Raw genomic sequence first — 14,092 nt, forward strand, 5'->3', positions numbered from 1 at the left:
AGAATTTATTATTCAATCATTTAAAAACATATTTTCTCAACGAATAAAATATAAATTGATTATTTTAAACAAGATTGAACACTTGAACATCAGATATATCGTTATCAGCTATCTCCTATGGAAGGCAGTGACAAATCAGAGAATCAGCAACGCTGTCTTCCTTTCTTTCTCCGCTGCCATTATAACGTAAATGTCATTATAGCTACTACTGCTTTAGTATCATATTTGAGCAGTTACAATTTTTCTTTCTATTTCTAGGATAGTTTGAAACTTGAGTTACCAATATAAAAGTTTTCAATGAGTTTTTTAGTTTCAAACCATCAATCCTGCAAAACAAGTAAAACTATAACTAGAGAACTATTGAAACTAATAAATAAAGCGAAGAACTATAATGGCGACCTTCGATTTCAAGTTAATGACCTGAGCTATATAATCCATTAACACACTGCAGTAGTTTTGCTCTTTCTAGTGTTTTGTTATTGTTTTCAAATGTGCCGTCTGCGCTTGTATGCTAGTTTAACAATAATTATATAGTTAATTTGCTTTGTTACAGGATTTTTGGCAGAAAGACTATCGCTGGGTTGCACAAAAGCCTGTTGAATTCTAATCATGATTAGAAACCACGAGAACCAATCAGAGAAGCCTTTAAAAAAAGTATTTTTTGATTGGTTCTCATGGCGTTTAATCACGATTGAAATTAATCAGGCTTTTGTGCAACCGAGCGATAGTATTTCTGCCAACTATCCTGAACAAAGCAAATTAACTATTTAATTATTGTTAAATTAAAAAATTTAACAGTCTTTTGTGCAACCGGACTTATAGTTAGTAGTAAGGGAAGACTATGAGGAAAGCGGCGAGAATCTTGGAAACCCTTTTATTAGTAGTGTCGTATGTGTAAATATACATTCATCAAATTTGTGCTTAAAGTGGTGCCTTTGATTATGGATACGTTAAGATATAATCTATATATATAAAAGCGAAATGGCACTCACTCTCTCACTCACTCACTCGCATAACTAAAAATCTACCGGACCAAAAATGTTCTTATTTGGTAGGTATGTTCAGTTGGCCCTTTACAGGCGCACTAAGAAATCTTTTGGCAATATTTCAACTCTAAGGGTTGTTTTTAAGGGTTTAGAGTTCGTCTTTTGGCATGTATATTCTTCTTCTCCCAATCTCTTAATTAGAATTGAAATTTCCATATCATATAGAACTATAATCTAGATAGAGTACCTCTTCGAAACAGTTGTTAACTGGCAACTAAATTAATAATTTTGTCAGGTTGGCATTAAGTTGAGTTGATTTTGTTAGGTTGGCACCAAGTTGAAGATTTAAATGCATTTATCGCGGAAAAATGGATTGGGCACTGCTACTTCAATCCTGGGGATATTATATTACTAGCAGTCAGGCTCGCTTCGCTCGCCATATCCGTTTAGTCTGGATCCCCAATTCTTGGACGATCCAGTCGGGGGTCCAGGGGGCGGAGCCCCCTGGCTAGACGGATATGGCGAGCGAAGCGAGCCTGACGGCTAGTATAATATAAAACTGAACATATCCATAATCAAAGGTGGTACTCATAGAAAAGCATAGATGTTTTTTCTGAGGGTGATGCCCAAATCAGTTCTAGGCTTGTGCGTGGGACGTATGATGATGAGAGATGATGGTTTGGTTGAAGAATAGTCATAAGTTTATGGGGCTTTAAATAATTGTTATGGCTGGAATTGCTAGAATAAGTAAGGTGTGGAAAAATCATGAAAAGACCGTTCCTGTATCACAATCTAGAGTTCTCAATTAATTAGAGTTTCCTCCTTGAGAGCTTCAAAGGCTTCCATTTCCGATTATAGAAAAATTGTACAGTATTTCATCAATTCTTCCAACTAAAAGATTCAATGTGATCACACGAGTTCATTATACTCTTTATTCTTTATTCTTTATTGATTGATATAGTAAGTATACATCATATAAATGATAGGGAGAGGAAAAATAAGGTAACCTTGTGCTAATCCTCTCCCCAATTTAGATATGGTTACACATAGTCCGAAATAGGTTAAGTATTATTGTAGCTCTTCACTTCGCAAAATTTTCAGACCACTAATATGTTCACAAAGTAAATTTTCAAATTTAGATGCTTCAAAACAAAAAATAGAACAGATATTTCACATTATTATCACTTGAATAGAGAAGATTCATATATTAAAGAAATAATTTTGAAAAAGAACCGAAAAAAACAAACTTAATTCTAGAAGCACAGCTGTATAATATGTTCACGATCACTCATAGATTATTATAAAATATGAAATATTATAGCAATGATAGGAAACCGTTCCTACTCTACTCTTGAAGCACTAGAATATCCTAGAGCTCTATACTGGAGTATCAACTTTATAGTGAGTTCCACGTTATTATAATGGCAGTATTTGATTGACATTGGTGATGCTATCCTTGTCTATCATTCGACAAAGCAGATAGCGCTGTCCTTTTCTAGCTTTTTTGTTGCCAGATCATTTTCCAATAATATTGCTGGTAGCACGGGCTACCTGCTAGTATTCAATATAATAGAGTCGTATCTAAAAACATTATCTATTCTCGCACAATTACAAATAAAACAAAAATGAAACCCCAACGATATTGCTTGGACTACTACGCTACACTGATTTTCTTTCTAGGAGCAGAAATTAAAATTATTACCGAATTATCATTATTTTTTCCTATGCTAGGAGCTGAGCTTATTTCTGTGACATTGGTGATGCTATCCTTGTCTATCATTCGACAAAGCAGATAGCGCTTTTCCTTTTCTAGCTTTATTGTTGTCAGATCATTTTCCAATAATATTGCTGGTAGCACGGGTTACCTGCTAGTATTCAATATAGTTACGAATAAATTTGTAATTGTATCAAAAAATAAATAAATAATAGAGTCGTATCTAAAAACATTATCTATCCTCGAACAATTACAAATAAAACAAAAATGAAACCCCAACGATATTGCTTGGACTACTACGCTACACTGATTTTCTTTCTAGGAACAGAAATTAAAATAATTATCGAATTATTATTTGTCCTATGTTATGAGCTAGGCTTATTTCTGTGCGTGAGAAAGCAAAGAGAACGAGTAGACCAAGAAATAGAAGAAAAGAGTAGACCAATAAAACAGTAAAAAGAAAAGAGTAGCCAATATGCGATTGATATGAGTCACAAGACCTCGAGACTTGGCCTGTTTCCAGTTTCTCATGGTATTCATCTCATAAGCAAACAGAATGAATAAAAAAATGGAGACAAGTGTCACAGGACAGGTAGGCGCCTATAAGGAGATTAGATTAGATTAGATTAGTGTTCTCTATTCATGAATGTTACATTATACTGGCTCATACATCAATCTACATCAAATTGGTCAGTATTGCTCTGTATTAAATTCAATTTCAATTATTCGACAGGAGACAATGTGATGAAAATAGGTATGTTTTTTTTACACAGGGAGAATAAAACTAAAATTCTATTATTTCACTCGATGGCTTCTACACCAATTCACATCAAATTTCAGTATTGATTTATATTATATTCATTCAATGTGTTGTGTGGATTCGACCGGAGACAATGTGACGAAAACAGAAATGAATTTTTTTACACAGGGAGAATAGAACTAAAATTCGATTATTTCACTCACCTGATCCAATACCTACTATTACTACCTAAGTAATAGTAGGTACTGCCTGATCTCAGTATGATGATAAAGCTTACAGACCAACGATTATAATATTGCAGAGTGAAAAATGAGATTTTCTAATGTTGAATGATGTTATGAGTTTTGAATGTGGAAACAAGAAGTCCTATGTCTCTGGCTTATGAAAAATATTTTCATCTCATTCAAACATAAGCAAATCTTGAACCCATGTATGGAATACAGCTCAGAATGGGAATATAGTATTTATAATAATAAAGTATTTTAGTTGGCAGCCATGACACCCAGAGATAAGATTGGATTAGGATAAGATTAGAGTTATTTTTTCGTGTATATTACAATATATACTGGCTAGTTCACTAATTTACATTGAATGACAGTATTGATAATTGTTCAACGAATTTTACAAAGTGTAAAAAATTATTGATCAGAATAAAGATTGAATGCAATTTTAACTGATGTTGACGGATACAGTATGTGTTATCAGTTATCAAAATACGCGTTAATAGTACTCCCGATGGAATGGTGGCCAGCTCTAGTATCTATCAGTGTTATAAGTTCCAAAATCACTTGTCGGTATGACGAATTGATAATAATACTATTGATAATAATTTAGTCTTCATGTAAATCTTTTGTAAACATTGGGAGTAAAATTTGATTTTTTTAGACCTGATTTTTGAGAGTAATAAGGCGATGGAAGCATTAAATAGAAAGAAGACCATGCGATTGAATGAGCTAGCTTAACTGAAAATTGATAATGCTGTAACGACCAAAACTAGTTTTTTTTTCTCCTATCATCAATAAGTAGTTGTGGGGCTTAAATCGATTCATCCAAATACTGTACTGTATATCTAAACCTGCGTGCAGACTTATGCGCCACGAACACCCACATTTCACTCTTCATCAGCCCATTATATTTGTATTTGTGGAGCGACAGTGAAATACTATACAAATACAGATATAATCAGCATAGCGTTAGTTGAGGAAAAGTGAAATGCATCTGCTCGTGGCACCTAAGTCTGTAAGCACCTTATATTCTACCACAACAAATCATTATCCATATCAATTAGCCTCATAACTACTTTGAAGTAAATTGAAAAATCCATTCCTTATCAATTTATTTCTTATCAATAATTAAAGGTAGATTCGCACACAGCAGTGACAATGGAAAATGAATAAAGGATCAATGGAAGGACAGATGCCTGAATAGAGGCATATTCTGATAGAATATGAAATATTTTGAAGTATCTAAATTTGAAAATCTACTTTGTGAAAATAATTAAGGACTGAAAGTTTCGTGAGGTGAACAACTACAAGACTTAACCTATTTCGGACTATGTGTAATCTAAATTTTGGGAGAGGAATAGCACAAGGTTACCTTATTTTTCCCTCTCCCTATCATTTTTGATGATGTACTTATTGTATCAATCAATAAAGAATAAAGGATGATAAAGGATTAATCTACTTATAGGACTGCAGTTTCGTGGTGAAGCCAATACATCTTTAGCGAATTTTTATGGAATTCGGGAGACACCAGATTTGGGTTGAGTCTGCTCAAGTCATAGATATATTATTCTTATTCATTTTTTTAATTGTTGTGATTATAAATTATCTTCAGAGCTGTACTGTTGATTTCAACAGGTTACACTATCTAAATTTGGGAGAGGAATAGCACAAGGTAACCTTATATTTTTCTCTTCCTATCTTTTTTATGATGTACTAGTATGAATCAATAAAGAATGAATAATAATGTATATCTAGAGTATAAAAAGTAGATAAAACTATTATAAATACTGTAGTTATTATGAGTTTTAATGGCATTATCCATACTCACTCACCCAAGCTGAGAAATTTAAAAACTCTAGTTTATTTATTTCTGGACTGAAAAGTGGACTCAAATCAATTCAAGTAGATAGCATAACCTATAATTTTTATTCATTCATAACTCTACCTTCATTGTATTATCTATCATTCATCCCATCATCATTACCTAGGCTTGGAATACTTCTGGAAAGTCGTCGCCTTTGTAGAATAATAAATAAATAAAATTAGAACTCGTGGGAATTATATTTTCACTTTTGTTTGCGAATCCAGATTTACTCTATAAATTTTGCATGCATATTACAAACTTATTGTTTCAAAATCCTACCTTGTCTGCTGGTGATGATGGTAACTCAATACGCCGGGATGTTGCATCAGGACAGATGACGAGTCAGGCGTCTGCGTGTGATGGAAATTCTGCAGATTATGCAGCGTCTCGGCGCCTGAAGACGAGGAGGGAGGCGACTCTACAGGTGAGGACTGCAGCGCCGAGGCGAGATGAACTAGGTGAGGATCTCTGGGGGACCCCACATCATCCTGGTGATGGTCATGATTCGAGACCGACCCTGGCTGCTGATCCAGGTCATCAACATGATGCTGATGATGTGAATCTGATTGTCTCCTCGAACTGAGACCACTCCCTGACGTCACTGACGATCTCCTGTAGTTGACTCCGTCATCAACCGACAACATATCATACCTGTGATGCTGATGTTGGTCCCCGTTCTCCCCGTTTGTGTTGTTATTGTCATCCCCCACCTCCTGGTCCAACACTTCATCCTTCAACACCACCACATCCTGGTTGCTATGGGAGTCTGAGGTCCCTGTACTGTAGGCTGCAAGGTTCTGGTACAAATCCTCAGGGTAACCCTTGAGGTGAGGGTAGATGTTCTGGTACCGCATCGCCATCAAGGACTGGTCTTCCTGAGGCTGTTGAAGTTGGTGACCCTGTGCCTCCTCGTCAGCAGCCTCACAGATCACCTGTTGCTGTTGATGTTGGTTGTTGTCCTGGTGATCGTTGATGATTTCCTGATGATGGTAATGGTGGTGGGGCGACATCTGGGGCTTCAGGTGGTAGGTGAGGTTGTAGAGGTTCATGCGGTTGATCATAGCGTTGTTGTCCTCTTCACTGGCATTCTGCAGATGTTGTTGATGTTGATGAACCACCCTGAGATCCTCACAGGAGGTGTCATCTTGTTGCGAGTGGTCCAGATCTTGAGCAGAAATGCCTTCCTGATGATGATGTAATACCCCCACCTCTATTCTATTGTCCTCCTCCGATTTGATGACGTGAGTATGGATAGCGGCGACCGCGCGTGAATCCTCGTCCTCCTCTAGCAAACGAGCTCCTTCCTGCTCGACGTTCGGTTCGCAACTGGTTTCTCCAGCGGCGATGTCGGCTGGCTCCGCCGCCTCAGCGCTGCCTGGTGGCGAGTTGTGGAACTGCTCCACTTCTTCGCCAACTTCCAGCTGATTGGCGTCGACAGCTGGCGGCGTCGCGCTGTGAACGCTGCGTGGTGATTCGGCCGCTGCGTTTTCCGGGGACGACGACTTGGGTCGCTCCTCGTTCTGCTTGTCGTTAAAACCGGATATGATTGCCATTTCTGTTGGACAAACAAACATCAAAAATTAATATTTCAATTTCAATTTATTTTCCACAAGAAATTACAAATGTGTCCAATATATTCAGTTACAATAAATATAAAGATATATTAATTACTATTTTGTTTCAAAATATTGTAACATCATTGAAAAGTGGAATAAAGTTGATAACCACTTGATTGAGGATAAAACTTGAAATTCTCATTCTTGACAATAAAATCACACTTGAAATTTGTCTGAATCCGTTATTCATCACTATAAAAAGCAGGATAATAATGATATGGTTCTTCTCAGGGATTATTTTCATCTAATACTCAGTTAAATAAAATCGTGGAAAGGTTCCGTGACCAAAAAAGGTGGATCATAATAAATCCCGAGTCAGATAGAAATCCGGCTGCAGGCTTCTTGATTATCGTGACAAAGTTTTTAATTTTATTCTATTTAAGATAATGAAATAAAAACACACATATATATTGTCAAATTCTACACAGTTTTATTTGGTACAGGACCATGGTTTCGTCACCACACAGGTAACATTTTTTTTAATAAAACTGCGTAGAATTTGACAATATATGTGTGTTTTTATTTTATTATGGAACGGTTTTACAACATCGACAGTGACTCAGTCCATTTAAGATGTTTTCTTCGAAAAAAACGTAGTTTTAAGGTGGCATGAATAATATATTGTCAGTACCACATGTGTACCAAGTTTGTGTAGTGAATGTATGTGTGCTAGATGTAGATATTTAGAATATCTTATTAATTTCACCTCAATACAGAGAAATTTCACTTCATTTATGTGTCTAGTCTGAATTTAATACATAGAGTTTGCTCGTTGATTACTTCCTCCTCTTAACAATCAGTTCTATATTTTGAAAAAATCAAAATAATATTTCTGAAGCTCAATCATAATATGTTTTTCACAAACACTTGTAGAGCTGGATTGAGGATTCTCAGTGCCAGTGAAAGTGACCGGTACCGTGAGAATGATTGAATGAATGAGGAGACTACCTTCTCATTCATTTGATAAATTTGATAGAATATTCATAAATCATTAATGTCTATCACCATCTCTACCAAAGTATGATCGAGTTTATATTATTGCTATGAATAGAGTTTAAAGGTGCGTACAGACGCGCCGCGAACAAGAGCAATTCACTTTTAATCAGCTGATGCCAAGCTTTTTATATCTGTATCTTACCGTTTCTGTAAAAATACACCTATATAGTCAGCTGATTAAAAGTGAATTGCTCATGTTCGCGGCGCGTATATCTGTACGCACCTTAATGAATGAAGAAGAGTGAATCAATAAAAGATGTGCTGATTTGATATTTTTTATATTTGATATTTAAAGCATCCTGTGACTTCCTATTGAAGGAGTATAAGGACTTGTCATGTCAATTTTAGAGTTGAGTCATTCAACTTTTAATTGATTATTTATGCAGGGTATGACAGATACACAACAAATATATAGCTCATGAGTCTCAAATGTCTATATATACACTGTATATTTTCAAATTCTTTGAGATGTTGTGTTGTTTTCGGTCAGGAGAACATAAGTTTGTCTGACGGCCATTATTTGCTAGTCCATTTAGCGTTACCCAATGTGCACCATGGAGGCGAACGAGCGTTACACTCATAATTGATAAAAGCATTAGAGGATGAGTGATTCCCGTTGGAATGCTCATTAAACTCACGTGTCGAATAGAAAACACATTTAACTAGTTCTTTTTTAAATTCTCTCCTAAATGTTTCTAATTCTTATATGTTGCACAGTTGCAAGGCATTGTAATTTATGTGATTTGTTGTACACCTTAACGTTTACGTGAGTACTAGATTTACGTGAGTAGAGACTACTTCACGTAACACATAATTGCTGTATTCTCACAACAATAATGTTCATTATTATCCATAAACTCATTTTTGCAAAATAACAATATTACATAACGTCAGCGAGCCAGTAACAATTGTTTTGCATTTTCCTTACATCACAATTTTCCATCAATGCCTCCTCATGTTACAATATTGCTCACTGACATAAGTATAGGTTGTCAACCAGTTTTCTATTTGTATGATATCATCTTCAGTTTATTGTTCTATGGTCATTCATAATTTGAGTCGAGATTAGTATATTTTATACTTTTATAGTTTGTTATCGGTTATTTTATTTTATTTTTCATAGAAGGGAGGAAGAACAGGTATGCTAATACCCTCTATGAACGCACCGAATTAGGACGCGTAATTTATAGTTTATACAGAATTTATAATTAATTGATTTGAATTTATTTATTTATTTATTTATTACAGAACAACTATTACAGACTACAGGCATTAAGCCCAAAACAGTCATCACTACCATTTACAATCGAATAAAGTAAGTTACTAAAAGAAATAAAAATGAGAGATACAGCTCATGCAATTCACAAATACATAAGAAAGATGATAAGTATGAGTGAAGCATAAGTAATTGTAAGTAGTCTAAGCATAAATAATAAATACAGAATAAAACCAATCTAACTTATCCAAACTTATCTAAAACTTATCCAATAAGTTATAAAAAGAATAGGCCTACAATCGAGCATAGAAACAGGTTAAGGGAAAACATGTGCCACTGTGGGGAGAAAATTGATGAAAGCAGAGAAGAAAAAGAAAAAGTTTTAACAACAAATATTCAAGTATAAAAGTTAAGTGATTTCAACTGTAGGTTTGATCAACTCTATAAAATTAATAAGAATCACGGACATCATATTAATTGAATCAATTCAGAAACTGAATTCAAATTCAATTATGAATAGCCTCAATAATGCGCCTTCTAACCTCACTAACAGTGCCATGCACATCAACACCTTCACAAACGCTATTGAATAGCCTCAGAACCCTATTAAGTGGAGAGCAGAAGTTATGAAGGGTCCTTGATCTTGGTACATGAAAGGTCCTAACTCTTCTGACATTGAACGTGGGTACCTGGAAACCAATCCTAGGGAGAAGAGCGGGTGAATTAATGTAATTTTTCAAAAGTGACAATTTTTCAAAATTTATACATTATTCATACAGATAAGCATATTTTATACTTATATAGTTTGTTATCGGTTATTTTTTTATGTGAGGGAGGCATAGCAGGGATTTTCATATTCCCCATGGACGCACAAGTCTATGGTCAAAATAAAATTTTGAGAAAAATTCAGCTTTCACCCCCTCCCCATACGAAAAATGTCGTCAATAGTCTTTATTCTTTATTGATTCATACAATAAGTACATCATTAAAATGATAGGAAGAGAAAAAATAAGGTAACCTTGTTCTATTCCTCTCCCAAACAGCTAGATGGAAATTCGATGAATTAATTAATATTTGGACAATTTAAAACTAAATTAGGAAATTGAAGAAGTTTTAGGCAATAGCCTGTTTTTTCTTTTCCGATTCTTGTATTTTTTTGCTAACCTTATAAATAAATAAATTAATAAATAAATAAACAAATGCAACTTCCAATATTATTTCCATCTGTCAACTCAGATTTAGTGAGAAGTAAGAGTGAAAATCAAGTTGAAGAAGAATACTAAAATACTAAACAACTATACTACTTTACCCTAAACAGCTAGATGGAAATTCGATGAGTGCTACTATTCAAAAATTATTTGTCAGCCCGGGAATCGAACCATAATTGCTGGTCAGGAATGCTTACCCTTACACCAAACTGATAATCTCTGGATAGCAGCGGTCATTTTATACGAAGCCATAGCGGGCATCCAGTCTACAGATGGAAATTAGTCTTCGATGTGATTTACAGTATTTAATTTGGATTTTCGTTTAATACTAATTATTGGATAGATTATATTGTAGTATAATTTAGCCGGCTAGGTTAGCCAAACGGTTGCTCCGTTCAGTCTGCTAGCGCTACCTGGTCGTGGGTTCGAATCCCGCCGGTAGGTGTGGACCTTTCATCATCTCATCCAATCACCCACGCACAAGCTAAAAGCTCATGTGGGCATCATCCAAAATATGACAAATGAATGAATTGATAGGTAGCATCTATATAGATTGATTTGCAAACACTGCTACAATCTCAAACAAATTCCAAGTGCAACATAGCAGAGCTTGTGTAGCAACAGATAACTCGGTATCATAGACAAGGAATAAACATGACGAATTCATTAACACTGGTGTTATAGTCGAAGATATAGTCCCCCACTATAGACCATACACTATCTCCAAAGTTATTCCGAGTAAATAGTTTCAAAGTAAGGGAACTGTGATAACTATTTTTCCCCATTTTTACTATTCACGTAACGAGGTGATGATAAACTTGTGATTAGATTAAAGTTTGTATTTTTGTGTGACGTATTTTTACTAGTAGCACACTTCATTTCGTAGTAGTATACAGCTGAGTTCTAAGATAATTTCTAATCTAAATGGCCGCAGCGGTTATGAATGAACGAAAGATAGGATAGTATACTAGCAGTTCTTTAAATACAGTGTTTGTTCAAATATTGAATCAGTTTTGTTTTGAGAATGGAGGTGTTACAAGTTACAAGCTCTGCGTAGTTTCGTTGTAATTGAGAAACAAATATTTATGTATTTTGTAAATAGAGACGAACAATACGAGTTCAGTGTGGATTTTTGTTCATTTTATTTTGATTGTTACAAGTGGTCTCCCATTTCTTTGAATACAGTGTGGTCTCATTGAATTAAAAAACAAAACTCTATAATTTTGAAACACAGACTAGGTTACAAGCTCGGAGTGGATTTGTATGTTTTATTGAGACAATTTCTTAGTCTTTTTCATTCAATTAGTAAGTTTCTAAGTATCAATAAATCTGTGGTTTTTGACAATTTCTTAGTCTTTTTCGTTCAATATGAATAATTACCACAATATCAACTTCTCAACTACACAAAAAGTGTATGTTTTATTTCGATTGCTACATGTTTCTCTTTTCTTTGAATACAGTGTAGTCTAGTTAATTTGATTAAGTTTGTGGCGGGTTTCTATGTTTTTCAAAATATAGACAAACAATACAAGATCGGTGGGGATTTTGTACATTTCATTTTTATTGTTACAAGTGATCTCTCATTTCTTCGAATACAGTATAGTCTCGTTGATTTGATTATGTTTGTGACAATTCTCTATGTTTTTCAAAAGACAGACTGTGGTGAACATTTGTTTTTGTTTAACTCATTTGATATTTTACAAGAAAATAAAAAGTTGTTCATTCCATTTTGATTGTTACAAGTCTCTCTACTCTACAGTACAGTGTTTGTTATAAAGAGGGATCAGTTTTGTTTAGGGAATAAGAGAATCACAATGTTACTTGTCATTCCTTGTATTAATGTAGATCTGAGTGTGATTTTATCAATGGTATTCTATTGGGTTAGTTACAGTGATGAGACCAATTAGTGGTTAGTATTGTTCTACGAATAAAATTTCAAATCAACACACACATTCGTCATACATGTTGTGATATAGCATCTTGTAATATAGATTAAAGAAACAATAAAAATGAATAAACAACAGGAAAATTACAAATTATAATGTTACAAAAATAATATAACTCCAAATAGAGCACCGAAGAAGCAAAACCTAACCTCAAAAATTTTTGCTGGGAGCCTTTCGCTGTGATGACACAACATGTATGAGGTGCATGTGTGTACACACATGTTCAACGCACTTGTCCTGTCGTTAGTGACCAGCCCAAGGAATTGCAGCTCGAAAGCCCCCCGAACTTGGGCTGTTTTCCCTTCGATATCTATATTAATTACTTTTTTGTCATTGTTTTTGTTATGTATAGCATTGATTAGTTGGTTATTTATAGCATTAGTCGTTAGGTCATGTCAGAGGCCCTGAAATTGATCAGGTGCGACCTGAAAACTCTGACACCAGACCTGAGCCAGCCACGTCACTCGATATTATTATTATCATTTTTTCCATGATTTGTGTCTTCAATAGAAGATTACCATGTTTTGATAGTGTTCTAACGTGTTAACAGTGTGACACAATTTGTGCAATAATATCAATATTATTCAGCTTGTTATGTAATCAGCTTTTTACTATTTGCCACTCTCGTACAGACGCGCAATATTTCATCGAATATAAAGCCACGTGTACAGCAGAGTTATCAACAGAATTTTGTTCAAAATAGTTAGTTTCCCTCAAAAAAGTTGTCAATAATTTTGTCTGTTGAATTTTGAGAAATTGATATCAAATCGACGAAATTTGTTGAAATCTCAGTTTACAACTCTGGTGTGAATGTGCTAGAAACAAATTTTCTAAGCATGTTTATCTATTTAATTATTTTAAGGAAGTAGTAAAAAAATATCACCTGATACAGTATTTTATTGGGAATATGAGATGTTATACAGGAGAATTTTGTGTTTGAAATCGGTTCAATTATGTAATTCATTCTAGATTAAATTTAAAATTATTGTAATTCATTTTGTATTACTTGATTCCTGAATATTGCTCATAAAAGATGCTCATTTTAACTGTTCTAGATTGTTATCATTAAACGAAAATCCAAATTAAATGCTGTAATTCACCCCGAAGACTTCTGCTACTGCAAATATTGACAACAGGGTGAACAGCTAGACGGAAATTCGATGAGCGCTACTATTCAAAAATTATTTGTCAGCCCGGGAATCGAACCCAGTACTTCCCAATTGCCGGTCAGGTATGCTTACCCTTACACCAAACTGACAATCTCTGGGGATTTCTATCCAGCTGTTTACCCTGTTGTCAATATTTTGCTGTAGCAGAAGTCTTCGGGGTGATTTGCAACATTTAATTTGGATTTTCGTTTAATAATAATTAATTCATTAGAATTTTGAATAATTGCAATATCTCAGTATTTCCATCTGTTCTAGATTTCTTATATTTTGTGGTTGATGCCCACATGAGGAATATGCATGTGAGTGGGTAATGAGAAGGTTTAAGATGAGTGGACTCAAAGCTTCAGGTGGTTTCCGAACCACTGCAAAGTTTGTTTTATTTGTTGTATTCAG

General features: G+C 34.6%; 1 protein-coding gene across 5 annotated transcripts in view; it reads right to left on the reverse strand.

Moving 5' to 3' along the window:
- Window positions 1-14,092, reverse strand: part of LOC111056291 (box A-binding factor) — a 135,920-nt gene that overhangs the window by 82,140 nt on the left and 39,688 nt on the right. For all 5 annotated transcript variants that reach the window (XM_039439876.1, XM_039439875.1, XM_039439873.1 and 2 more), the window contains exon 2: window positions 5,828-7,103. In XM_039439876.1, coding sequence (XP_039295810.1) covers window positions 5,828-7,101 — 1,274 coding nt within the window. In that variant the 5' untranslated portion in view covers window positions 7,102-7,103. The remainder of the gene's footprint in view (window positions 1-5,827; window positions 7,104-14,092) is intronic.

The sequence above is a fragment of the Nilaparvata lugens genome, chromosome 13 (genome assembly GCF_014356525.2).
Source record: "Nilaparvata lugens isolate BPH chromosome 13, ASM1435652v1, whole genome shotgun sequence".
NCBI classification, from domain to species: Eukaryota; Metazoa; Arthropoda; class Insecta; order Hemiptera; family Delphacidae; genus Nilaparvata; species Nilaparvata lugens.